We start from the raw sequence: 25,177 nt of genomic DNA, 5'->3' as shown, positions 1-25,177 counted from the left end.
CATGGGGGGCGACGGCATGACAAGGGAGTCTTGTTTACACTAACTACTAACTACCTAAGATTATGAAGTGGTTCTCGAAACGGCAACCCTCCACACTCTTGGCAAGAATTGCTAAATGCTAATCTAATCCGCCAACGTCAAACGAGTATATCAGCCGAGAAGATCCATGCTAATCACTTACTATTCTTGGACTTGGTTTGGTCTCACCCGTCCCGTCGTCGCAATCCATAATACAAAGGTAGATATGTAGACGTAATTGTAGTTAGTTTGGCCCTCCTTTTCGTCCTTTTCGTCTCTTACAACCCCACCTATTCCCTTGGGGGCCTTGTCATTAATTGATCATCTTATAGCTCGTTAAGTCTAGATGATCCCCAGTTTTTGCTGCTGTGATATGCACGAAATTCAGATACTTAATACGTCCAATTATAACGTAGCTATCGGCACAGACCGACCGATGAATTGCCATGATTACGATGATAACAGATTAGCATGATAAATAATTGAGGGATCCGTGACCAGATGTTGACCACTTACGAGATGAGAACTTATTACAGCATCACCAACATGTAAAAAAATTTCCCACTATTGCTTACGTCCAAGTTGTCTAAGTCGTTTTGAGTCGCTGCTAAACACTAACATGCATATGTAATGCAGCTGTGCAGCACACCATCTTATTTTGCTTGTCGTAGATTCGTAGATGCGTTAAGTAGATGTTCTAGCCTGCATCTGTACGTTATGGAGGGTATCATGCATAATAGCATCAGATATACCTTGTACATATACTATGTACATATAGATATACATGGACAGCAAAAGTTCGATTAATACCGAACGAGCAGGTTTGGAATTCCGGATAAGATACCTGAGGCTCTCTAGCTGTTTAGCTTCTATGTATTCTCGAATCCTTCTCGAGTTCTAGCCCCCCTGAGCATTCGACTCCTTCTTTTCTTTTACACGAGCTACATAAGCCACGTGAACGATTCCAGGAGATTTTTTTTGTGATATTCTCTTTTTACCCCCCCGGCTTTCTATCCTTACTTCGTTTCATTCGTCTCATACAACGCCTCGGAGGAACCAATTCTTGCGCCGAAGACCGAAGCAGTGGCACCGAGCTAACTTACCGGCCCCTGAGGGAATGTAACCGTGATATTTAGCCGCGCATATCCTTATGCATAGAATCGGAGTCGATAATACGTCTCACAGGACACGGCACATTTCAATTCACAAAAGAAATAATAAAAAATAACAACAACCATAATAGTCCTAGGGCTTACGTGACGCACGATACAGGAGCTGGAGACTACCTAAGCTAGGGGTAGCTTGGGTGGCAATATTGCAGTGCGTCTAGGTTACCAAGATTCGAACAGAGAGATTGACATCTCGTTCCTGCATTGCTAAGGAAATCAGCTTCGTGTGTGATGATGCGGGGATGCGGTTGACGGTTGAATAAGTGATATAGAGTCGTCACACGAACGATAACCGCATTGAACTTCCCAGATACAGTTGAGACTCTTGCCGATCTGTCACTTGGCATCCATATATGTGGCTTCGGATATCCACCCTGATAATGACTTGAGATTAATCCAACCCATGTCAATACAGCCAGATTCTGGTTCAGGCTCATAAGAACCCATGTTTGATAACCCCGATCTTTGCGGACTATCACCAATTGACCAGTCACAACGCCTTTCACAAAAAGATCCTCTTACTTTGTCTTGTGTAATTATATGTAAGGTAGGTAGGTAGTGTATCTCCAGTATATACGAATCCCGCCCTCTGGGCGAGCCAGCCTCCGAATAGTAAAAGTCTAAAGTCTAGCCTTCGTCCATTTCGTGTCTTCGCTAGTCGACTTCAAGTCAAAGTCAAGTCCTTCAATAATCTTGTCCCTCGCTTCCTTCGCGCTCCCTTACCTGTCTTTCCTTCTGCATCATGTCTTCAGCAGAGCAGCAACCCGATCCAGCTGCAGCAGCTGCAGCGGCTGCTGCCGCCGCCGCCGCCCTGCTCCAGTTCACAATCGAGGCCTGGACGCTATTGTCAGTTGGTGTTCTCGTGACCATACTTCGGACGTACGCCCGTATAAAAGCTGTAGGGCTTAGGCATTTACAAGCCGACGACTATCTGGCTTGGGTTGGAGTGGTTAGTCTTCACTCGGATTGTATCTCGTTGGAATGACCGTGTCCGTGACTAACCATCATCATGTAGATCTTCTACGCTGTCGAGACTAGTCTGGCCTATTCAGTCGGTGCTGTTGCCCAAGGCTTGGCTAACAATGGTATGACGGACGAGCAACGTGCTGCGTTATCGCCAGACAGTCAAGAATATAAGACGAGGTGCGTAAACTTAGATGACAGAAAGGTAGAAGGGTCAATTAAACCAGGTGTACTAATTTGTCTTTTCAGGGTCACCGGCTCACAGATCCAACTCGCTGGATGGTCTTCTTACTCAGTGCTCCTATGGTCGCTCAAGGCGTCACTATTGGTCTTCTACATGCGGTTGACAGTAAGGGCATATTTCTTATATTATTATTTTATTATTCTGGAATTCACAGCTAAGTGTTAATCTAGGCCGGATTGAACCGAACCTACCTGATCCGTATCTACATTGGTTTTGGATTCCTCATCGCTAGCTTCATTGTCATATTAATGAATCTTTTCCTCGGCTGCCGACCCTTCCACAGTTACTGGCAAATATATCCCGACCCAGGAAGTATGTTGCATCTTTCTAAATTCCAACAATATGAAGCGATACTGACCTGACCTGACCTGCTCTCCAGATACCTGCCAACCCGCCGTATCTAATGAAGTTATCTGGGTGTATCTCTCGATGAATGTGTTAACAGATCTTTATCTGATTTCCATTCCTGTTCCCATGCTCTGGCAATCGAGTTTGAAGCCTGCGAAGAAATTTGGCTTAATCATTCTTTTCAGCGGCGGTTTATTTGTCGTTGCATGTGCTATTCTGCGTTGTGCTCTCATCGTAACTGTAAGTCATTTAGCTGATATCTCATTCGTGAGTACATGGACTCACAAATATGCGTAGGATCCGGTCAATGGAGCTCAGCTCGCTGGATCGTGGGCTGTTCGGGAGACATTTGTCGCCGTGGTCACGACCAACCTACCGATGATCTTCCCTCTCATCAAGATGTGGCTTTCACCGATCCTCGGCTCCCTCATCACGACGGTGCGTTCGCAGCAAAAATTGACCGACAAGGACTCGAAAACCGACCTTCGTACGTTTGGCGGTGGAAGTCATCAAAGCTGGCGACGACGCGGGCCCCCTACGGCGAACCCGATCACGAACTTTACATTTAACGAGAGCGAGGAACGAATAGTGGATGATGTGAAGATGCAAGATCTAAAGGGTTGGACCGACACGAGCACTAATGGCAGCTCTCCGATTAGTAATAATCACAGTCACAATATCCACAAACACGTCGAGGTCGAGGTTGTTAGTGAAGTGCGTGACGAGAGAGACCAGGCGGACAACCGACGTCCAGTCATTGGCGACGAAGAGAACCAGATCCACGGAAACTACTCTTTCGCCAGAGGCCCTCGAAGGTCAAGCTACACCGGCCACAGTCGTACGTAAAAAAAGATGAGATATAGAATAAGGGACGCGACACTTAATACATCCTGACGAACTCCCTCTTGGGCTGGCGCAAACGGGATAATGCAGGAGGACGTAATAAAAACGGAATACAAAAAGCTGAAGCACTCGGAATTCGGTTTGTTCTGGAGTTATATGGTGTTGTATATATATCTGTTGTGTATACAGAAACCCCGAATGGAAAAAAGGTTCGTAGGGGATGGTTTATTCTCAGATCCGAAGCTCTAGCTGGTAAGAAGAGCAAAGGCAAAGGCGCTCCGACGAGCAATACTTAGGGTTTCATTGTGGTCTTGGGAAATGTCTAAGGGAGGTTAAGGAAGTAGTGTATAGTTTACAGGATTTTAACAGAGGGCAATGCCGACATTCAAATATGTGTCGTGTGGGGGGGGAATTGACCCGGTGCCATAGTATCGGGAAGGGGATCTACATATTAGTACCGATATTAGTACAGAATATACAGAGTGATACCCATCAGTCGGTCAGTCTTCATTTGATTTTAGTCAGTACACAGATCATCATCATCTATCCATAGCAAGCTTGATGATGGCTTTCAGCTCATCTCTTTCTAGGCCCTTGATACCCAACAAATCGTTATCCCGGACCGGGAAGTATCCGCCCCAACCTTTGCCAATGAACGCCCTATTGATGAACATAGCGATCACCTCCTCGCTATGATCACCTTCTGCCCAACGCTGTAGGGCTTTGGTCTCCAGGTCCTCGGTTCTAGAATAAGTAATATCCCAGCCATCGCTAGCGCCCAGCTCTTTGGCTACGGCAATTAATTCGTTCTGGGTCGTGTTGACGCTAGAGATTCTCACGGGACGGTTAGCCGTCTCTTCCAGGTGGGTCAAGATGCCAATTACGGCTTGGGCAATGTCGTCGTAGGTCGTAGCACAGAACAGTACGTCACCGCCATCCTTGATATCAGCCTTACGCTGCTTTACGTCCACGATGAAGTCCAGGGTCCAGTCTGGGCCAAGGAATGAAGCATTTTGAATTGTAGTCCACGAAAATGGCGGGTTCTCGACCACCTTTTGCTCGCAACGTTGACGAATAGCAATTTTGGGCTTGTAGATGGGGAAATCAGCTAGCTTAGGATTCAAAAGATCGTTGCCGTACTCAGAAGGAATCATTCTCTTTACGCCGGCCTTAGCCGCCGCATCGACAAGATTCTTCTGCACGTGGATGGCTTCGAAGGCCATTGCGGAAACGAGCGCATCCTGTCCCTGAAGGGCAGACTCCAACGACTCGATAGAATCGTAGTCTACCTCCTTGACGGTGACGTCTGCAGGGAGTTCGCGCCGTCGACCCCCGTCACGCGTGAGAACAGTCACGCTGAAGAGTTTCGAAGACAGAAGACGATCCACGATTGGGCGGCCGATCTTCCCAGTTGCCTAATCAAATAAGTCAGCACCTATTTCGGGCAAATGGCAATAGTGGATTTAACAGACCCCTACAACGGCGACATTCTTGATTGTAGTCATCGTGAAAAGAAAAAGTTTGGGTCTTCGTAATACAGTGGATAAGTTGTGATGGGTACAGGGGGTATGGCTGTATGGACTGTATGGACTGTACGGGCTGTATAGTCTGTATAGGATGTATGGGTAGATGCTCGTGGAGAATTCTTTTATTCAGGATTCAGGATGCGGTTGGGACACTCGAATGTTATCAACGGTATTTATGACCATATGTAAGTCACAGCCACGTTGTATATGTACGCACAAGTTCCTATTCTACCGGTTCGAAGTGGATAGTCCTTAAGTCTTTTCAGCCAGGCTTTCGGGAGAGATGGTGGCGTCCCAAGAGACCCAACAACCATCTCACTGGAATGAGACTTGTCTTATTTTAGTTTGCGTAATTGGACGCCCTTAAGCCCAGTCGCGATACTGTTGGGTTAAAAAAATCCACACCGGAAACTATATTTATTTCCCATGGCTTCGGAATCGGGTCGCTTTCATGGTCGATCCACTCTCATTTGCTTCTTCGTGTGTTCCAATGAACTCGCTAGAAGCTTTCCTATTACGGCGATGGCCTCATATCTAGACCAAAGGTACCAGCACATCAGCATATCATGAAACCCTTGCCGCCCTCTGCAACTCTATTATCGCTAAAGAACCCAATCTGTCAAAGAAGCAAGGGTGACTAGGGAAATCCGCCTAACAAGTGGCGGAAGTAAAGTGTGGCATAAAAGTTACGAAGCGGTTACGAAGCAAAAGTAGCATCATTAGTGTAGTAGTAGGAATTCCGGCAGTCCCATGCCGCCCCCTGGAACACCCTATAGGATATTAAGCTAAGAATGGGGAAAAGCTGCAGGTTCAGCCGAAGGCCCTGTCAGAACCCTGAAGTCCCCTGCGTGGGCTTTATATATCCTTGTCAACTCCACCGTTCACCCCCTCCAACTTGACAACTGTACCTACTTTAGAGGCCAGGGAAGTTAACGTCGACGAGAGAGTTCGGGCTGTAACAGCGGAATGGTGAGCACTTCAATGTAACATACCGCTTCCTTCAGTGGATTCTCCAGCCATTCGCTGATCTTGACCTCTCGATTGGAACCAGCCCATGAAGAAATCCAGATCAATAGGAGGTAGGTAGGTAATTTTCTTCCCAATCTTTTATTTTCCTTTTTCCATTTTCCATTTTCCATTTTCCGCGCCCCCCCTTTGCTGACTCGCATCCGGGAACACCGCCTATTACCGTTGAATTGCCGCTGACTCTTCAATGGGCGCACTAGCTTCACCTTGGTCTGTCTCTCCAAGCTCTCGGTAACACCCCCCCCCAGACCGTGGCGTTTCTAAGCCTTAACTAGCTTAGCCTCGCACGGTATATCCCTTGTCTTCGTTATCTTTAGTACGGGAGTGAGAGTATCGTGCCAAGTGGACGGTATCGCTGAAGGTCTATGTATGTATATCCCAACGAGATCTCCTTTTTTTTTTTTTTTTTAGAGCAGAAAGCCACGTGGTCTCGGACATTTCGAGCTTCAGCCGCCTTATCATATGTCGTGAAGGTCGATAGAGAGCTTCGTAAGAGCACGAAAACACTTCTTACTACGCCATGTTCCCATTAGGAAAGCTACTACTAGCTTCACGGCACAGCTCGCATATATGGAGGATTATTCCCCTTGTCTAGAACAGAATAATGGTGAAACCGATATGATTTAAACCCTGCTGACGTTGAGCCTTTTATCCTGCGAAGGATTGAGACAAAAAAAACTGACGACGGGGTGAACACAGGGTCCGGGGCTGAGCCGGACACAGGTCGCCGACTTCGTTCCTAGGTAGATCAACGCTCAGCCCAACTGGCGATAACTGCAAATGCAAGAAGACCCATCTATCACCCCAATAACCAGGAAATAGGACGCCCGCCAGTCTTACGTAGACACATAAGCAGCGAGAAAGAGCACATGAACATGACGTACTAATAGTATGTAGTGACTCGTATAATGAAATTTATACTCACAGACTTGCTGGCGTCCTGGGCGCGCTCGCTACCTCTCAAGGCTAGCAATATCGGCCCCGTTATCGTCCAGGAAAGCTATGACACTTCTTCTTTTCTTTCCCCATCAGCCGTGAGACCTTCCCTCCTCCGGCCGGCAACGGTACTTTCCCAGAACATACACTTGTACCGCCTGTGCATTTATCCCTTGTGACAAGCATTCCATTGGGCATGCCATGTCAGTGACGAGGTTGTTGCGGGGCAAGCTGATTGGATGCACCCTTTATGGACAATTGCCTGATTGGTTAAAGAGAAAAGTTTCTACCGAGTTGATAATCTGGCTAACAAAACCCGTGGACGATTGAATATGCGTGCGTATCGGTGGCCAAGATGGCTTATGGATCCCCTTGCCGCCCCAAGAAGTACTCGTTTGAAAAGCCTCGACGCTGGGCATCATCGGGCTTTGGATAGACGAGCATGTCCTCCCTCATTTGTCACGGTCTGGGTCCAACCAGCAGCACTGGCCAGACGCCCCCGAGAGTATAAGTAAGCCCTCTGCCTGCTCCGCTCCCCATCTTTCTCCTCCTGCAGACTGCAGTGTGACATGCAACAGATAGTATCTGTATTCCCATCTCTTCGACAGTTCGTCATGGCTTTCTCGTTGCTCCTAGCTGCCTCCGGCCTCGTCGTCTTCTCTCTGTTCTCGATAGTCCAGTGGCTTTTAACATGTCGACGTCGAAGTCATATGAAGAGACAGAACGGCTGTCTGCCTCCCAAGAAGCTGCCTCAGCTGGACCCCATCATGGGGACTGACGTCGTCATGCAGAACCTCGGGGCGGCAAAGAAGTACGGCTTCCTCGACCTCCTCAGGACTCGACATGCCGCCAATGGCCTCACCTTTACCACGAACACCTACTTGCGGACCACCATCAACACGTGCGACCCAACACTCATCCAGAATGTTCTGTCGTTCCAGTTCCAGGACTTCGGCATGGGACCGTTACGACGGAAGAGTGCTTCTCCACTCTTGGGGCGAGGTATCTTCACCACGGATGACGAGATCTGGGCTCACCAGCGTGCTCTGATCCGGCCAAGCTTCGTTCGAGCCCAAGTTACGGACTTCAGCATCTTCGGCCACCATGTAGATCAGCTCATCGCTCTTATTGCACGCCGTAACTACGAGGTAGACCTCCAGCAGCTATTCTTCCGCATGGTACGTGGACTCGCCATACTCCCTCTCCTTTCCCAATATTCGGTAACTAACGCCGCTTGACAGGTACTCGACTCCAACAGTGAATACATGTTCGGAGAGTCCGTTGGTCTGATGTCAGAAAATGCATCTGAAGCTGCCACCACGTTTCACCACGCGCTTGATTACGCTCAGCAGGGTACTATCTTACGTCTACGCCTCGGAAATCTCATGTTCGCCCACAGGGACAAGAAGTTCCGGGACTCTTGCAGTACTGTCCACGCGTATGCTGACAAGTTCGTTGCGCAAGCTCTTGAATACCGACGTCAGCAATCCATGCTTCCGTCTGAGAAAAGGGACAAGGATGAAGGAGTTCGCCAAAAATATGTCTTCTTGAACGAGCTCGCCAAGGATACCGAGGATCCAATCATGCTCCGGGACCAGATCGTGAATATGCTCTTAGCCGCCCGTGATACCACTGCTGGCTTACTCGCTTTCGTCTTCTTCATGTTAGCCCGAAGGCCTGACGTGTGGGATAAGCTCCGGGCTGACGTTTTGGAACACTACTGCGAACCTTTGACGTACGAAGCCCTCATGGACATGAAGTATCTTCGATATGTGATACATGAGAGTAAGCGTTGATCAATCCATATGTTTTTGCGTGGCTAACATTGTTGCTTCAGCTCTCCGTCTTTTCCCGCCCATCGCCACGAACAGCCGCATGGCTAACAAGGACACTGTTCTTCCTGTCGGTGGTGGCCCTGATGGAAAATCGCCCCTTTTCGTTGCCAAGCACAACGTCGTCACCTATAGCACCTTTGTGATGCACAGGCGGGAGGAATTCTTCGGTGAAGATGCCGAAGAGTTCCGACCCGAGAGATGGGAGAATCTTCGTCCCGGCTGGGAATTCCTACCCTTCAATGGAGGTCCTAGGATCTGTCCGGGCCAGAAATTCGCCTTGACCGAGTCATCATACACGATCGCGCGCCTACTTCACGCATTCTCCAGGATCGAGAATCTAGATCCGACCGACTGGAGAGAGCAGCTGACGTTATCATTGACGCTCAACAATGGTGTACAATGCCGCCTAACCCCATCGGAATAAGACTCCAACATTTACTTTTCCTTCGTTCACTTTTATACCACGAAATGTCTTACGACAGGGCTGTTGCCTCCTTGATGACCGGGGATGGGGGCGGCTATGGGTGTCGGAATACATAAAAAGGGAGACCTGGGTGGGGTTGATCTTTAAAGCTTTTTAATTAGACTGCATGTGTGGCTCGCATAGTGTAATATCATTTTGTCTTCGGGGTATGAGGCGGATGGTTCTTAGCATTCCTTTGTACTCCGGTTAGACACTTGACCTCGCGATCAAATTGGTGGATGGGATTTCCCTCGTTAATCAATTCGATTGGTTGCTGAGCGAACCGAAATGAAGCATTGACGTTTCGATTGTGATTTATGAAACGTGACATGAAAGATATAAATGTTAAGTGCCACAACCTAAAAGCATAAAGGGGGTTCCCGGAGCGTTGATAAAGTTGTTACTAGTCGTCAGGTGAGCTACCTCGTATTAAAGCTTAAAGCCTAAAAGTCCAGTTTAGAAACAGTCGTTGGTCTGACGTCGACTTATATAAAATTACTTGCTGGCCAAGCCTCCGAGTAGCACCAAGAATGGGGCGTGACCAACCTGCGGCCGTAAGGAAGAATTATCAAGGTTGAACCCTGAGCAGCGCATGAATATGTTGATTATTAAGTGCCAATGGAACAGTTATTCATGCATGGCTTACGCATCGGCCGTGTAGCAACGTCGGGATTTGTTATTTAGTACGACGAAGCATAAACAAACGCTGGGACGAATATGAGCCAACGTGCTGGTCCGGTGATTCAATACGGTGTTCTTAAGTGAGACTATTTTATCTTTGTGTGGATATGGAGTAATAAAAGTCATAGTTGTTAAAATCTCCTAGTGGTGAATATTTCCCGATATGAGACAGTCGTGCCCAAATATTTATATTAATTACTTTCGATAAAGTGCAAAGCCCGGACCGATAAACTCCAATATATAAAAGGTTATATAGATGCATGAGGACCTCTCTAAGCGTGCAACTAACCGGCTTGTACATGTGTATACTTACATGTAACTATCACCTTGAATAGCATTATATCAGATATTTATCGCTTCTAGTTATTTCAATTCGAATAATAATTCTGCCCTCCTATCCAGGAGTTAGCAAGGCCTACACTTCCTCGGTCACACTCCCCCTAGAAAAGTAAGCCTTGAAATATACACCATCTCCCTCGGAGGCTGAATTTGAGGAGACAATTCCCGAATAAATAAAGTAACAATCCAAAGTTAGTTAATCAAATAGGTTGTTGAAGTAGTTCATTAGCAAAGTCACACAGTGCCTTTTCATTAGACAGGAGTTCTGTCGCCGCCTAAATATATAAGATTAACAACACTAAAGACTTAAGAATCTCACAACGATACCTACCCGTACCGGATAGTTATAGATGAGAGAAACTATCACCCATGTCTATATTTCGTAAAGACCTTGGCCAAGATCAGTGTACTAGCTATTATGGGCATTATAACTAACACTCCTTAAATATCATTTGTCGAAATGTACGACCAGCATTAGTACGGGGGCGTAGTTATATCACAACGCCACGTCACGCTAGCTTTCATACATACATACATGAGATCTGATAAAGCTTATCTGTTAAAGTTACCTATTACCTAATAGTTTTGACTAGTTGGTGCGGCTTAAAACAAGGTCAAGGATGCACGATCCCAAAAAAAAAAGGGCTGTTGGTTCTTATTTTATTCCCCGGATCGATCGGTCTACTTCACCTCGGCACGTGGCATCGTTGCATGCCACCCTTACAGCCTTAAGACCCACTATCATTGATATACATATAATGCAACGCACCATTAGTTGAATCCCCATGTTAGAGCTAGCCATACGGCGTGGGTGCGGCGTGGGTGCGGCGTTGGCAATTAATTATATCAGGTATCTATTAAGTTCGTGGGTAAAGCCCAATTAAGAGCCTCAATTTCGCTTTGACTACCTGTCATCCAAGAATCGGTGCCGTCATCATCATCTCCAACTTTTCTCTTGTGGGGCTGTCAAGGTTTACTATATCCAGAACAGGCTTATCTTATTAATAAGTACCCAACAGCGATGTCTATAAGATCATTTTGATATCTTTTGGAGATACCGTTTTAATATTATCAGATACCTAAGTAGAGTATATAGACCCTTCGCATCTAAAACGGCTTGCTGCAAGGGGGTAATTTGTACTACCCTATTAATCAAGTGGAGGGAAGCTAGTTCTTGAACACTTTTAAGCAATGGGGAGAAATAGGATCGGATTCGAAAGATGCGTAGGTAGTTTAGCATACAACTTTTTCTCGGTGATGTTAAGTTAATATCGCAACATCTGTAAATAGGGCTACTAGTACTACGTCTCGTGAAGGTCCTCGGCGGGGTTGAGCTTCGGGAATAAGAAAAAATAATAGTATCTAGGTACCCACCTAGGCATATAAACTGTTCTAATGGCAAAATAACTCATATTATATGAAGAGCGGTGAAAGATGAAGTACCGTCGTGACTCTTCTAAGACGAACTGTACGAGATAGAGTCTAATAGGACGACTTGGCTATAAGTTAACACCAAGAACTAGGATAGGTACCTAAATTATAGGTATGTAGGGGTTTAAGTATACGGAAAGTGGTTTAAATAAGGTACCTAAAATAGACTCACAGAGGCAGCGTAAGAAACCAGGACCTGGATGCCTAACTGGACGAGTCATATGTATGGTATCTGCGGCAGCCTGGATGGTGGCATATGACCTTAAACTTCAAATTTCCTATCACAAAAAGCCTGGTGGTGCAGTGGGAGCACATTCCATCATTACGCGCTTCTGATAAAATACCAGACGAGATGTCGAGGTTGGAAAGACGTGGGTTCAAATCCCGCCTAGGCTAACTTTTTTCTCTCAGATAGTTCAGCCCCTATATTCTCACGTTGGTATGACTATAAAGCTTACCACCGATACATTAAAAGCGTGTTTTGGGAGGATCAGTGTGAATTATTGACTATTAATAATTACCTCTTCCTTTGATAAAGGGTACTTGTATGTTCCACTAAGGGAGATTGATATGCTGTCCATTCTTGATAGACTTTATTTTGGATATATCTTCTTTACTAGTATTTGATAGACACCTTTTCTGGGGAGATGGGCTAGATATGGAAGGGAAACTAGGTGATATTTAAGGGGATAGTCACATTCTTAATCAGGGCAGGTCTACCATCACATTACACAATAGGCAAAATACTTATGATCAACGCGATGCGCTCTTTATTGAATTATAACCCTGTAACGCCCGTATCTGGTTGAAGCATCAGTCAACACCCTCGCCTGGCCAGTCCATCCGGCCGGGTAAATACCTTATCACCACCCAATCCTATCCTTCCTACGATGCCGTCTCATCCCGAATCCACTCCAGTCTTCAAGACTCCGCCATGCGCTTCTTCGCTAAGCCGCCCAGCTTCTCGGCAGCCGCAGCGAGAGAGCGGGCGTCGGCGCCACGAATCGCAGCCTGTCCGTTTACAGCGACTTGGCGGCCCTCCTTGAAGAAGAGGAAGGTGGGCATGGCGGTAACACCGAACGCGCGCGCGGCATCCTGCGCGGTGTCCACGTTCACCTTGGCGAAAGCAAGGAAGCCCGGGACGCCGTGCTGCTTGGCAAGCGATTCGTAGTGCGGCGCGATGACCTTGCACGGCCCGCACCAGTCCGCGTAGAAGTCGACGGCTACGTATGTGGTTGACGCGAATAGCGACTGCAGCTCGGCGAGAGAGTTGATGTGGTGTAGGTTTTCGCCGCCCATTTTATCTTTTATGTGTAGTTATGAGATCTCGTTGGCTTCGTTTTGGGCTGTTTGTGGCAGCTTTGACAAATGTTGCTAAATAAATGTGGACTTATTTTTTGGGGGGAAAGAGGAGCTGTCAGTAATAGACGGGCAAATATCTTAGTCAACAAATAGATACGAAAGAATATGCAAAAATGGAGTGTGGCTGTGAAAGGTTATCGTTGAAGTAATGAAGAAGGCGGTGCTGGATGCGAGCATCTTTGAGAAGATTCCATGATATGCTTAGTAAGTGAATATGTACTTATCTCTTATGCAATATGCAGTAGAAAGCACGTGATACCCTTTGCCTTCACAAAACCCCCTACATTTGGAGCAAATTTACTTGAGTTTCTTTTTGATGTTCGCTAGGAGCAAGATGCAACAGAAACGCAAAAGCATGTACATCATTCCTAGAAAGAAGATTTTGAAAACTCCTCAGAAAAGAAGGATAGGAAAGACCCGGATAAGAAAGGGGCTATAGCAGGGAGGACTAAGAAAAAAAATGTGAGGATCCTATAGATGACTTGTTAGCACATTCTTTAGTCAGTGAAGGTGAAATCATATGTTGAATTGTAAGTAAGTCAGATCATGGCATATGATTTTAACATCAGGAAGTTGTTGTTGAATTCGTTGAATCCTTGGTCAGACCGCGTCCTTTTTAATCATCCCTACATGAATGTCGAATTTTTCTCACGCCTGGGGTTGAACCTTGGGGGTTTGCATACTTACTTTTCTTTGAATTCATCGCATGTTACCACTGAGCCGTTGGTGTGGTGCTAGACAGCCCGCTTTTTAGAATACATATGTCTCTGCAGCATGAATGTGACAAACTGGTACAATAATCGTCCTGGCGATAAATATACTTTGATACAAGCAACGACTAGATCAATAATTTCCTCGTGAGAGATAGGTATTGGATTAGGTACCTAAGTTTTGCTAACTGTTCTACTAGCCGGCATCTAAGGATTGTATTAATATTATATCACCTTGATATTGGAAGGCTTTACTACGCCTGTTTACGATATTATACGAAGATACTAATGAACAGAACGGCAGTCCTCCAAACAATATAAGTCATTATAGGGTATATTACAATCTCATAAGACAGGTATATATACTCTAAACTAATAGACGGATAGATATTAATGTAAATAAGATCTAGATAATAACTCCATATAGTAACACTTCCCAGGCTCTCGGATAATACTAGGGTCCCTAGCCTAAGATTATATCTGCGCATCACGTCTAAGTTATAACGTCTACATACCAATTTCCTACTATATTATTTATTTCTCTCAGAGTATTTCAATTTAGCGCTGCTAGCTACCTACTTTTTGCGAAACCTACGAAAACTACGGCAATCGCTGCAGCGAACTGAACTGCATATAGAGTATCACAGCCTTCCTAATGAAACAATAGCTTTCTATCCATTCGCTAGCGATATACGTGTGGTAACACTGTTGATATCTTGGCATACCTAGGATGTACGCCACCCCCAAGGCAGAAAATACATACCTACAAGTTGACATCCCCGGCCAAATGTCCCAGAAGAAACTCATAGCTCTTCTCATCATTTTGATATATGATAGTCCCTATTAATTCCATATTACATTTACTAAAGTACGGTTGCGGTTTGCGAATGAGTGAGAAGTCATGGACCCTGGCACTGTGTTGGGCGCGGTATCTCTAGTCTTTCAAGTCTTTTCTAGCTGTATGAAAGGCTGTCAGCTCGTACTAGAAATCAAAGACTTCCCACAAGAATATGGATATCTTCGGCATCGTTTTCGCCGTGAACAGCTTCAGCTGCTGGACTGGTGGGACGTATCAGGCTTCACGGATGAGACGACAATCCAAGGTGCCCGGCTGGATCAAAGAAGGCAGGCCGATGTCGAATCTTTGATCCTAATAAGGACCCTGATACTTGAGGCCTGTCAGATCAAGCAACGGTACGACCTGTGTTTAAGTCCTGTAGACGATAATCAAGGGGATTCCACCTTGGAGCAAGCAAGATTGCTTCTTTTCAACGTAAATCCACAAAGCTTTAGTTTTAGTTGCGTTTAAACTAACTGATGGTTTTCCATAGCCGCTAGAGGTGCCCAACAAAAAGGGAAAACTACTCCGGAAGTGTCTTCGATATGTTGATAGTGCATTTCTAAAATATCCCACAAGACTCCGTTGGGTCGCATTCGACGCAGACAAATTTGAACAACTGCTGACTAGGTTTTCTGAACTAAACGAATCGATGAAGTCCAACTTAGCATTGGAGAAAATCTATCAGTTTGAAAAGCGACACGAGACTACGCAACTAGAAGTTGTACGACTATATAAAAGATTTGATGAGCTTTCTGATATCAGTCGATCGTGTCACTGCCTGCGTCTAGATCACGATTTAGGGAGGTCTTGGCGAGACTCGAACGAGAAACTTTTAGAGCGACTGGCTCGATTAAAGGCTCTCAATATAACGGTCAACAAGGGTGATTTGCCTTTTGAAAACGATGTAGCGGCACAGGCCGAACTGAGAGTGCCATTGCCTGACGACCTTAAACTGATTGCATCACAGCTAAAGCTTCAAGGTAATCCAAAAGAGGACAACTACCAACGAGTTTCCGGGACATTCAATGATATCACTGTGTGGGTAGAGTGGAAAAGCTACAGTATAGAGAGTACTGTATCGGAGTGTAGCTTTATTGAAAATCGAATTGCGCGCCTCACCACGTTGCTCCTTAAGAGCCCAGAGACTACTGAAAAGCTCCACCTCCCGGCCGCCCTTGGCTATGTTCATGATCCCACCTTGTCCTGATTTGGACTTGTCTTCGAGTCGCCTATCTTGACAAACACGTTGGCCCCCCAGTCTCTTTATGATAGGCTGCAGACTACCTTAAAGCCTTCTTTAAGTACTAGGATAGATACAGCGCGGCGATTGACGACAAGCCTGGAATATCTCCATGTAGCAAAGTGGCTTCATAAAGGCCTAAGGAGCGATAACATCCTATTCCCGACTTCATCTTGCTCAGACTGGCTGCCGCTTTTCCTTTCCGGCTTCGATTATTCTCGCCCGGCAGACCCAGGTGAAAGAACAGAGCTTCCGACGAACCGCAGAGAGCATGACTTATACCGGCATCCGGATGTTCAGTTCGATGTTCCCCGAGATGGAGAATATGGATACGAAGAAAAGCACGATGTGTACAGCCTCGGTGTAATTTTGATGGAAATTGGATTGTGGCAACCTATTTACCAGTTCCTCGGGTTTTCTCTGAACAAGCTCATGCCACGCCCGGCTATAAGAGCAGTTCGCACTAAGCTCTTAAAGGCTGAATCACTTACTACTCTCGAGTCAGAGGCTGGTGAAAGGTTCTCAGAAGCCGTCAGGCTGTGCTTAGTTGGTGATATTGGACAGTCACCAGATGAACCTCAAAGCCTAGTAAATGCAGGAGAAAGCAGTTATCAATGGAATGACTCGATAGATTGCCTACAGAGGACTAAGGAGATATTGCAAAGTATCGCAGTATAAATACAGAAGTTAAGATGTGGGTGATACCTCGAGACGACTAATCCATATATGTACCATCGGAGTATCACAATACAACTCATAGCACATCTTGCTAATTAATACGAATCTCGAGCCATCTCTGCTTGAATACCTCCCAGGGCGCCTCTGTCTGAGATGTAATACCATTTTTCGACGGTATGTACACACCTCTACTAGTCTTCTTGAAGGTATAATCGAATTGAGCATCGTAATTCTGCTTTTTAGATGCATCTTGGCATTTGTCACAAGCCAAGCAAACGATAGAACGGAAGTATTCCGAATCTAGACGGTTTAGCAAAGAAAGGAGCTGTTTCATGGTGACTCTTTTCTTGTCGTCGGGATCAAGCATAATGAATGCCAGCTGCAGTATCTTCTGAATGTGTTGCCCAACTTGGGTGTCTACACCGGGCGATGACAAGAGAAGAAATATCCAGTCCAACACGTGGTAGGGAGATTTGTAGAAATACGTTTTCCGGCTACCTTTATTGAGATGGCTATTCAATTGCTCTATGGTATTGCCCGATGCAACGGTGCAAATCTCCAGTACGGTACAGCCCAACGCCCAGACGTCCGTAGCCCTGCCACGAAGCTCATCATTGTCGGTCTCGGGAGCCATATAACGGTCAGTGCGTGTACGATCTTGGCTTTGTGTTTTAGATGTGGCTGCATCGCGAAAACTTTTTGATATTCCGAAATCAGCAAGATAGACGCGGTTGTCCTTGATGAGGATATTGCTAGGCTTTATATCCTTATGGCGGATTTTTGCTTCATGTAAATAATCCAAAGCTTGGAAGAGACACATAGGCCATTGGCACATGGCTTTATAGTATTCAAGCCTCTTATCCGTGTCTTTTTCTCCCTCCACCTGTTTGAAAAACTCCGCAAGGCTTTTGTCGGCGACTGGGCGTATTAGAAGACCAAACATTTTTTCTTTTTCGATACGGTGAATTCCCCAATGTTGAACAATGTGCTGATGCCGAATATCTTTGATGATGGAGGCTTCCTTCTGAACCTTCTTAGCCAATTCGTGATTGTCACGTACCCAGAATTCAAATTCCTTGCGGGCATAGACCTTTCCACTATCGTTGTGCTTAACTTCACAGACCTTCCGGGCCCCCGAATTTTTACCTCCTAATGTTCTAAGACGCGTGAATGGGTCGGTCTCCAGAATTTCAAACTCGTCGGGTTCGATTCCGTAAGCCTCCATATAACTTGTCGATGGTATAGTAGGATCTAGACTATGATCTTGTGCCATCGCTGCTTTCGTCGAATAACTTGTTAGGATGAAGTATCAAATGAAGTCACAAGTCTAAATCTTTACTTTAGGTACTCTACCCATTTCTGTCTAGGGACAACTTAGAAAAGAGCCTCCCATATATATATATATACGTATTAAACCAACAAAAATCAGTGGACGTGTGGTATCCCCTGTACGATGATGTCCATCTTCACAAAGGGCTCTTGACATGGAATCAGCGCCACCATACATGCTTGCAGGTCTTAAAACATTTGATTGGCTACCAAACAGGGGTTCAATTTGATTTTATAAGGTTTGCGTGTTGAAGGAAAGGGTCAAAGAGCTTATATATTACCATCACATGAGTTATCAGGTCCTGATTGTAATCCTATCTACCTAGCAACTATCTGCATGGGAGTTTGATACCACGTAGTTCCCTAGTATATAAATGAGACAAACTGTTTTGTTTTGGAAATTCTGTTCGATATGATGCTTTACATGGCATTGCAAGCATAGGCAGGCAGGCAGGCATATATCTTATCCAAGAATCTTACTTATACAACATCCCCTTTGTCCCGCCCCCCTTTTCCAATAAGGGAACCAATAACAGATAAACCCTTCCCTCACACAGGCGGTCCCATGAATACACCATATGTTCTAAATCCGAATATTTCAGGTCTAAGTCAACGGTTGGTAGTTTGTTGATGAATTCTTGCTTACGCGAACTCTATCCCGCAAAGTAAGACCGAATATATTCTACAGTTCGTACATTACGAATTCCCCCATAATTGATTATTCGAAATGAACCCCGTCGAATTGGCCGAGTTCCGCCAGGTCCAACAGGAAAGAGCCCAAGAAGACATGATCATTGCAGTCATGGGTAGAACTGGATGTGGCAAATCCAAATTTATCTCAAGGCTAAACCCGAAGGATTGCGGGAGCGAGTTTGAGTACATTCTTGATATTAGTCAGTTTTTCATCCCGCGGTATAGAATATGATACTCATTCGTTATAACATAGAGCCTTCATTCATCTGGGACGTGGAACACGGGATCAAAGGATATAGAATACTGATGCTTGACACGCCGGGCTTCGATGATACAGTCGGTGAAGATGTATCAGCTCTCAAGCGCGTCGAAGAATGGCTACGGTGTTCGTGTCCAAACAAATCATTATTCGGACTCATCTACATGCACGACATTAATGAGGCGCCGATAGGACGATCCTCGGTAGAATTCTTTAAGCGTCTTAGGAATATTACGGGAGAAGAAAACATGAGCAAGGTTACATTGCTGACGACCAAATGGGATAGCCTCCATGATGATCAGCCTAGATGTGATGCTCGAGAACCCCATCTCCATGAGACATCTGACTTCTGGAAAGGTATGATAGCAGACGGCGCAACGGTTATGAGACACGACGACACGGTCGAATCAGCCAAGAGAGTCGTCCAAAAAATCTTCAACAAACAAATTGCTGGTGCTCCTTTTGGCAGAGAAATAATCAGATTGCGACAAGAGCTGAACGAGCTGGTTGAAGCCAAGCGAGAAAGTGAGTGAAAACGCGTATGAAAAGTGACTTGATACTAACCCAATGATTGCTTCTATAGGCGACGCGGCATTTGAGGGCAGACTTTCTGGCTTAGCCGAGAGGATGAAAGAAAGCCAGGAACGAGTGACACGTTTGGAAGGTCAGTTCGAAGAATATCGAGCTGCAAAAGGACGGGTAGCAACTGTAGTTATTACTATTAGAAAGGTTCTTCTATGGGCGTCGAGGTTGTGGAAAAGGTCAGTATAAGATACCTACCATTCAGCACCTAAGCAAAACGACAAATAGATCGAAATTTGAATGTAATTCTGTTACGTCGTGTCTAAATAGAAAGGAGATATTGCCAAGACCCAAATACACACATGCATAGAAACGTCTAACTCGAAACCAATAAGCCAACCGTGTCCATATATCAAAAGTCATTTCTCATACACCTCTTCCCCTTAAGTCATAAACACCCGTGAAACATGAACAGCGTGCGTACTACACCAACCCCTTTTCATCACCCTCCCCTCCCTTCCCTTCCCGTCCCCTCCCGTCCGCATCACTCCGTCATAGCATTCCTCTTCGCACTAGCCTCCGCCGTCAACATCAGACTCTTCGGCGCGTCCTCGCGCGGCATATACAGCTCGACAAGCCGCAGCCCCTTCCTCTCGTTGAAGTCCTTATCGGCAAGCAGCTTCTCGAGCTCGCCGCGCGTGCGCACCGCGTACGACCGCGCCGTCTCCTCGGTGCCGCCGAACACGGCGGGGAGGTCCTTGTACCGCCACTCGACGATGTCGTTGTACGACGCATCCATCCCGTGGATGAACCGCTCGATCGTGTACCCGTCGTTGCAGATCACGAATATGATCACGTTCAGCTGGTGTCGGATCATCGTGCTGATTTCTTGTACTGTGAGCTGCAGGCTGCCGTCGCCTTCGAATAGGATTGTTCGTCGAGCTTTGTCCAGGCCCGCGATATCTTGGGTTGCTAGCGCGGCGCCCTGGCATGCGCCGACTGCCCAGCCGATGCTGCCCCAGAACGTCTGGTTGAGCGCTGTCACGTCTGCCGGGAACCGCGTTTCCCACACGCCGAAGTTGGCTGTGCCGGTTTCTGTGACTACGATGTCGCCTTCCCGAAGGAACCGGTCGACGCGCGACCAGAAGAATTCTTGCTTGATAATGGCGTCGACGTCGGGCGTCACTGGAGGGGACTCGAACTTAGGTGCCGGTAGGGCCTTGACTTGTGAAACGTCGAGGCGGTCGACGATCTTGCGCAGGACACCCTTCATCCGCACGCCGGGGTACTCGGAGTATCGCACGATGCAGTGGTCGCTGTGCAGATCGATGGTCGCCAGCTGAGATAGACGGTAAGAAAATCCGGCGGTGTTGAAATCGCTCTTGAGTGAGCCGACAGAGATGACGAGGTCGGAGCCCTCGACCATTTCCTTGACGGCCGGGGCGGAGGCGGTTCCTGCATAGACACCGCCGTAACTGGGGTGCGTCTCGTTTATGCCACTCTTGCCCATGGGCGTGACGAATACGGGTAAATTAGTCTTCTCGATAAGCTCTTGGACCTCGTCGAGGACACGGTGACGGATGGCACAAGCGTCGACGAGGACGACTGGTCGCTCAGCGGCGTGTAGGTACCTGAGAATGACATCCACGACATAGTCTTCCCGATCCGGGTCGTTAGGAGGTTCGTTCAAGTCGATTTCAGTCTCGAGACGCTCGCCCTCAACCTTCTTCTCAACCATATCGGTAGGGAACATGATGTAAACGGGGCGAGAGTGCAGGTAACATTCTCGTAGGGCATGGTCAATCTGTCCAGCGATCTCGACTGGATCATTGAGTTTAGCGACGGCGCAAGAGATGGAAGCGCTCATGTCGGCAAAGGCGTTGAAATTGCCATTTCCTAGGGTGTGGTGCAGTAGTAGACCGCTGCGCTGAGAAACGGTAGACGGACACCCGACAATATGAACGATGGGAACGTGTTCGCTATAAGCGCCGGCGATACCGTTAATAGCGGACAGCTCGCCTACACCAAAAGTGGTGACGATAGCGCTGATGCCCTTCACACGAGCATAACCGTCGGCGGCATAGGCGGCATTCAGCTCATTGCAGTTGCCGACCCATTTAAGCCCGGCCTTGGGCAGATAGTCAAGGGCAACAAGGTTGAAGTCGCCTGGAAGTCCGTGGACAGACCTGATTCCGATCTGGTGGAGCCTCGTAAAGAGGTACTCAGCCACGTCGACGGGCTTTCTCAGATTTTTCGTTCTGATATCCTCGCTAGTCATCGTGAAGATGTTTACTTTCTTTCTTTGTTTGTTTGTTTGTTTGTTTCAAGAAGTTGAAAAGATGATGTTGTTGCGTTTAAGTGGCGTAAAACTGTTAGGATTATATGATGTAGCTAATATAGTAAGTTGAGGGGTAGATAGGAGTATATGTCGATCGAGATGGTCTAGTGTAAGTAGTCTGAGAGCTGATTTGACAATGCCTCGGAAGCTTAGGAATACACTACACTCACTCCTATGAGGTTGACGTTGTTGTTAGTCGGATATGATTCAGTATGAGTAGAACAAAGAGAAAATTCTCAGTCAGCCTCAGGGAAGGACTTTAGCTAAATAATAAAATCTCTCAGCCTCTACCGTTGTCGCAATGCAGGATACGAAGGTCGAAAAAAGGGGTTGGGTTGGGCTAGGAATCGTACGGCGGTTGTTTGCATCGCCTGTTCTTGACATATGTATCGGGCCTTGTTACAGTGGATCATGGTGCATCTTCGGCGTCTCGCCATGATCAGGCGATGATGCAATGGATATCGAATTCTTCTGCTTGATTTCTGTCATTGAACTTATTTTTTCGCCCGTTTGTCGGTCAGGGAATATACATGTGAATTCTTTATGAATGCATACAAACTCCAAGTCTCATCTTGCATTGTCTTTTTCTTAAGACCTTAAGATTACACGACGATAATTCAATCATTATCGACTTACCTCCCTCAGCTCATTGTACGACCATACCCGTAGAAAGTATCCATTGCTCTAATAATAAACCAATCGGCCGAACCCGGTTTGCTTTCGATGAGCCCCGGCTAGCCTGGCCGCTGGTCTGGAACGGCCTAGTAGCATTTACTGCGCATCATAATTGTCGATCTTTTTGATAATGATAAGAAAACCGGTCAACTCCAGCTGCATAATACCGACGAGATTCAATTTTGAAGAGTGAAAAATATACGCGCCTTGAAAAGTGAAGTTGTCCATCTTTCAATTCGAGAACGCGATGCTCGCCTTCATCAGTCATCCTTCTATCGTGACATAGGTATTGTACATTGATAATACAAGTCGAATAAATTCCCTCGCAAATTGGCTTCTATGACCTTAGTAGTAATAAAAGCCGGTTTAGGCCTCGGCCAAAGGATGGTATCGCGAATTATTAATTGTAAGGCAAGTTTCTCCGGACGACGATCCTAACTCAGTCGCAGCGCCCGTCTTTCCAGCCGGTCCGCCATCTCTCTTCCCACTTAGAACAGTCGAATTTCTCCTTGCCTAGCTTAACATTAACGGCATTATGCGCTTCGCACAGCCAGTTTCCAAACTCGTCGCGACTACCGACTTGGACATGGTCTTTCTCCATGTACCGCTGGAAATCCTCGGCGCATACCCAGCACGGATACAGTCTTGAGAAAACTCCCATGAATGTCCGGAGGTCGGACTGCTGAGCGGCGCTTGGCGTCTTAGGATACGTCGCGGCAATGGAATGCAGTAAGGTCCACGTGCTTCGGCCCAGCGTCTCTACGTCGGCTGGACAATCGTCCGGGGTAGGATGCGGCGACGAAAGCGTAGAGGCGGCCACCGCGCCAGCTCCAGCTCCAGCACCAACGGCAGCGCCTGTCGCAGCATTACTACCAGACTTGAGAGAGGCTTTAGTCATCTGTGCCCACATAGAGAAATCCCTCTTTGAATTGCATGATCGACAACTGCAAAAATAAGCTCATGTTAGTGGATAGCCGAATAACGCAGCTACTGGTCTATAATGATAATATTATAACTACTCACGGCTTGCCATCTTTTCCTATGACGAATCCCTTGGGCAGCTCGTTGGGCTGCGGCTCTCTCGTATCGGCAGCCATTCTACTAACTAGTACGACCGGCCTAGAATAAGCGCAGAAGAAAAAAAGGAACCGGCGGGAAAGCTCATGACAGTTTGCGACAGCATCGAAAGGTGTTGGCAGGAAAAATAAATTAAGCTGAAGCGGATTTGTCAGTACCTAGGTAGCTCGGCGGAAAGCGAGCCCCGGCACCGGCCGGTAACGCCACTTACTAAACACGGCCCGAAGAGAGGGTCCCACTTTAATGGTATTACCTAATAATTCTTCAACGTGCGAAAGTATTCCGTAGTTACTTTCACCCCGTTATCAATGAAACCCTTTTATCGATAAAAGCTTAGAAGTCTTAGGGCGAACCTTGGCACCAGAAGTTCCAATTATGTACTAGAATGCGCCAACTTTCATAAGCTCGGATGATAAAGATATCAATCGATGCTTTTCTAACCATCATTGCCTAGATTGCCTAGCTTTTTATGGCTTCAGATTCGGCCTCGAGCCCGGACAAAGTTCCTGTGCTGCTCCTCAAGACGAAATCATCGCCGAGCGACGCATACGAAGACATCTTTTCTATTCCCAATGATGGTTTCCCTTCTTTTGAACCCATCTTCGTCCCTGTCCTTCAGCACAGGTTTGAAGATGACGGTATGCAACAATTCGAAAAGTTACTACGGGAGAGGAGGATAAACCGTAGCGCCGATAGCGCTTACGGCGGCCTCATCTTTACCTCACAGAGAGCAGTCGAGGCATTCGCCAAGTTAGTTGATGAGGGCAAAGGTCCGAGGCCCCTTATGTGTTCAGCGGCATCCTAGTCTCTGACTCGTAGGAATTAAATAGGTGATCAGACTTGGCCGCACCTCCAAGACATACCAGTCTATAGCGTGGGCCCTGCTACGACCCGAGCGCTCAAGGCTATTCCCCAGACGCCCCCGCTCCAAATCTTTGGTGAGCATACCGGGAATGGTGATGCGCTCGCACGGTTCATATTAGACCACTACGGCGAATGGTACAAAGACTGTCCCACCAAGCCTCCGCTACTCTTCCTAGTAGGAGAGCAGAGACGGGACATCATACCAAAGACGCTAATGGACGAGACTCTGCCGGATGGTCAACGGATAGAAGTAACAGAGATAGTGCTATATGGCACTGGTGTTATGGAGTCTTTTGCTAGTGACTTTGCGGACGTACTACAGAGGACAGCAAGCCGACCGGAACGATGGGTGGTGGTTTTCTCACCGACGGGTTGCGACAGCATGTTGAAGGGGTTGGACTTACTCGACCAGGAGACAGGTAAGGCCATTGAGAAGGCGGACGAGGTGAAGCCGCCAACCTCGATCGCGACGATCGGGCCAACGACGGCGAATTATCTCAAAAAGATGTTTCATTATGAGCCTAAACTGTGTGCTAAGGAACCTACTCCGGAAGGAGTACGACAAGGCATACTCGACATTATGGTAAAGGATATATAGATTATCTAAGGTAGGTGATGGGACTAGAGTTATGGGCTTGGATTTGGACATATACGTATGGTATATTGCGTGTAGCCTACTTCGTATATGCATACCAAAATCATATGTGAAACAACTTAAAAAAGAAGTCTAAATATCATCTTGATGATATGACAGAATGATGTACATG

General features: G+C 46.7%; 10 protein-coding genes and 1 non-coding gene across 11 annotated transcripts; 6 read left to right on the top strand and 5 right to left on the bottom strand.

The window, feature by feature from the left end:
• The first annotated feature begins 1,748 nt into the window (after positions 1-1,748).
• F4817DRAFT_367170 (uncharacterized protein) lies at positions 1,749-3,979 on the top strand. Its single transcript, XM_049307083.1, has 6 exons — positions 1,749-2,136; positions 2,203-2,330; positions 2,400-2,499; positions 2,565-2,706; positions 2,774-2,982; positions 3,040-3,979. Exons 1-6 carry the CDS (start codon positions 1,930-1,932, stop codon positions 3,586-3,588), a joined length of 1,335 nt encoding a protein of 444 aa, XP_049156743.1. The 5' UTR covers positions 1,749-1,929; the 3' UTR covers positions 3,589-3,979.
• A 102-nt stretch (positions 3,980-4,081) lies between these two features.
• F4817DRAFT_345308 (putative oxidoreductase CipA-like protein) lies at positions 4,082-5,787 on the bottom strand. The gene is made up of 2 exons (XM_049304245.1): positions 5,058-5,787; positions 4,082-5,000 (listed from the first exon to the last, which is right to left on the bottom strand). The coding sequence occupies exons 1-2, from the start codon at positions 5,088-5,090 to the stop codon at positions 4,125-4,127; spliced, it is 909 nt and encodes a 302-aa protein (XP_049156742.1). The 5' UTR covers positions 5,091-5,787; the 3' UTR covers positions 4,082-4,124.
• Positions 5,788-7,687: 1,900 nt separating this feature from the next.
• F4817DRAFT_360410 (n-alkane-inducible cytochrome P450) lies at positions 7,688-9,332 on the top strand (the record flags this gene model as incomplete). The annotated part of the gene is made up of 3 exons (XM_049306277.1): positions 7,688-8,251; positions 8,315-8,858; positions 8,911-9,332. 3 exons carry the CDS (start codon positions 7,688-7,690, stop codon positions 9,330-9,332), a joined length of 1,530 nt encoding a protein of 509 aa, XP_049156741.1.
• A 2,779-nt stretch (positions 9,333-12,111) lies between these two features.
• Positions 12,112-12,218, top strand: F4817DRAFT_t121. The gene has a single exon. It is a non-coding gene; the product is annotated as a tRNA-Asn (tRNA).
• Positions 12,219-12,497: 279 nt separating this feature from the next.
• F4817DRAFT_345294 (thioredoxin-like protein) lies at positions 12,498-13,330 on the bottom strand. Its single transcript, XM_049304244.1, has 2 exons — positions 12,682-13,330; positions 12,498-12,623 (listed from the first exon to the last, which is right to left on the bottom strand). Exon 1 carries the CDS (start codon positions 13,119-13,121, stop codon positions 12,744-12,746), a length of 378 nt encoding a protein of 125 aa, XP_049156740.1. The 5' UTR covers positions 13,122-13,330; the 3' UTR covers positions 12,498-12,623; positions 12,682-12,743.
• A 1,392-nt stretch (positions 13,331-14,722) lies between these two features.
• F4817DRAFT_367166 (prion-inhibition and propagation-domain-containing protein) lies at positions 14,723-16,653 on the top strand (the record flags this gene model as incomplete). The annotated part of the gene is made up of 3 exons (XM_049307082.1): positions 14,723-15,167; positions 15,226-15,918; positions 15,961-16,653. Exons 1-3 carry the CDS (start codon positions 14,796-14,798, stop codon positions 16,651-16,653), a joined length of 1,758 nt encoding a protein of 585 aa, XP_049156739.1. The 5' UTR covers positions 14,723-14,795.
• Positions 16,654-16,744: 91 nt separating this feature from the next.
• F4817DRAFT_318306 (kinase-like protein) lies at positions 16,745-17,926 on the bottom strand (the record flags this gene model as incomplete). The annotated part of the gene is made up of 1 exon (XM_049300905.1): positions 16,745-17,926. One exon carries the CDS (start codon positions 17,924-17,926, stop codon positions 16,745-16,747), a length of 1,182 nt encoding a protein of 393 aa, XP_049156738.1.
• Positions 17,927-18,709: 783 nt separating this feature from the next.
• Positions 18,710-19,705, top strand: F4817DRAFT_318305 (uncharacterized protein; the record flags this gene model as incomplete). Its single annotated transcript, XM_049300904.1, has 3 exons — positions 18,710-18,875; positions 18,929-19,459; positions 19,518-19,705. 3 exons carry the CDS (start codon positions 18,710-18,712, stop codon positions 19,703-19,705), a joined length of 885 nt encoding a protein of 294 aa, XP_049156737.1.
• A 274-nt stretch (positions 19,706-19,979) lies between these two features.
• On the bottom strand, positions 19,980-21,263 carry F4817DRAFT_345288 (thiamine diphosphate-binding protein). The gene has a single exon (XM_049304243.1). It carries the CDS (start codon positions 21,207-21,209, stop codon positions 20,001-20,003), a length of 1,209 nt encoding a protein of 402 aa, XP_049156736.1. The 5' UTR covers positions 21,210-21,263; the 3' UTR covers positions 19,980-20,000.
• Positions 21,264-22,752: 1,489 nt separating this feature from the next.
• On the bottom strand, positions 22,753-23,790 carry F4817DRAFT_197166 (FAD-linked sulfhydryl oxidase ALR). The gene is made up of 2 exons (XM_049298532.1): positions 23,493-23,790; positions 22,753-23,413 (listed from the first exon to the last, which is right to left on the bottom strand). Exons 1-2 carry the CDS (start codon positions 23,564-23,566, stop codon positions 22,909-22,911), a joined length of 579 nt encoding a protein of 192 aa, XP_049156735.1. The 5' UTR covers positions 23,567-23,790; the 3' UTR covers positions 22,753-22,908.
• On the top strand, positions 23,698-25,066 carry F4817DRAFT_197205 (tetrapyrrole biosynthesis, uroporphyrinogen III synthase). The gene is made up of 2 exons (XM_049298533.1): positions 23,698-24,316; positions 24,377-25,066. The coding sequence occupies exons 1-2, from the start codon at positions 24,016-24,018 to the stop codon at positions 25,006-25,008; spliced, it is 933 nt and encodes a 310-aa protein (XP_049156734.1). The 5' UTR covers positions 23,698-24,015; the 3' UTR covers positions 25,009-25,066.
• The last annotated feature ends 111 nt before the right edge of the window (positions 25,067-25,177 follow it).

Source organism: Daldinia loculata (genome assembly GCF_022478755.1).
Source record: "Daldinia loculata strain CBS 113971 unplaced genomic scaffold F4817scaffold_44, whole genome shotgun sequence".
Classification (NCBI taxonomy): domain Eukaryota; kingdom Fungi; phylum Ascomycota; class Sordariomycetes; order Xylariales; family Hypoxylaceae; genus Daldinia; species Daldinia loculata.
This window is presented reverse-complemented; position numbering and strand designations above follow the sequence as displayed.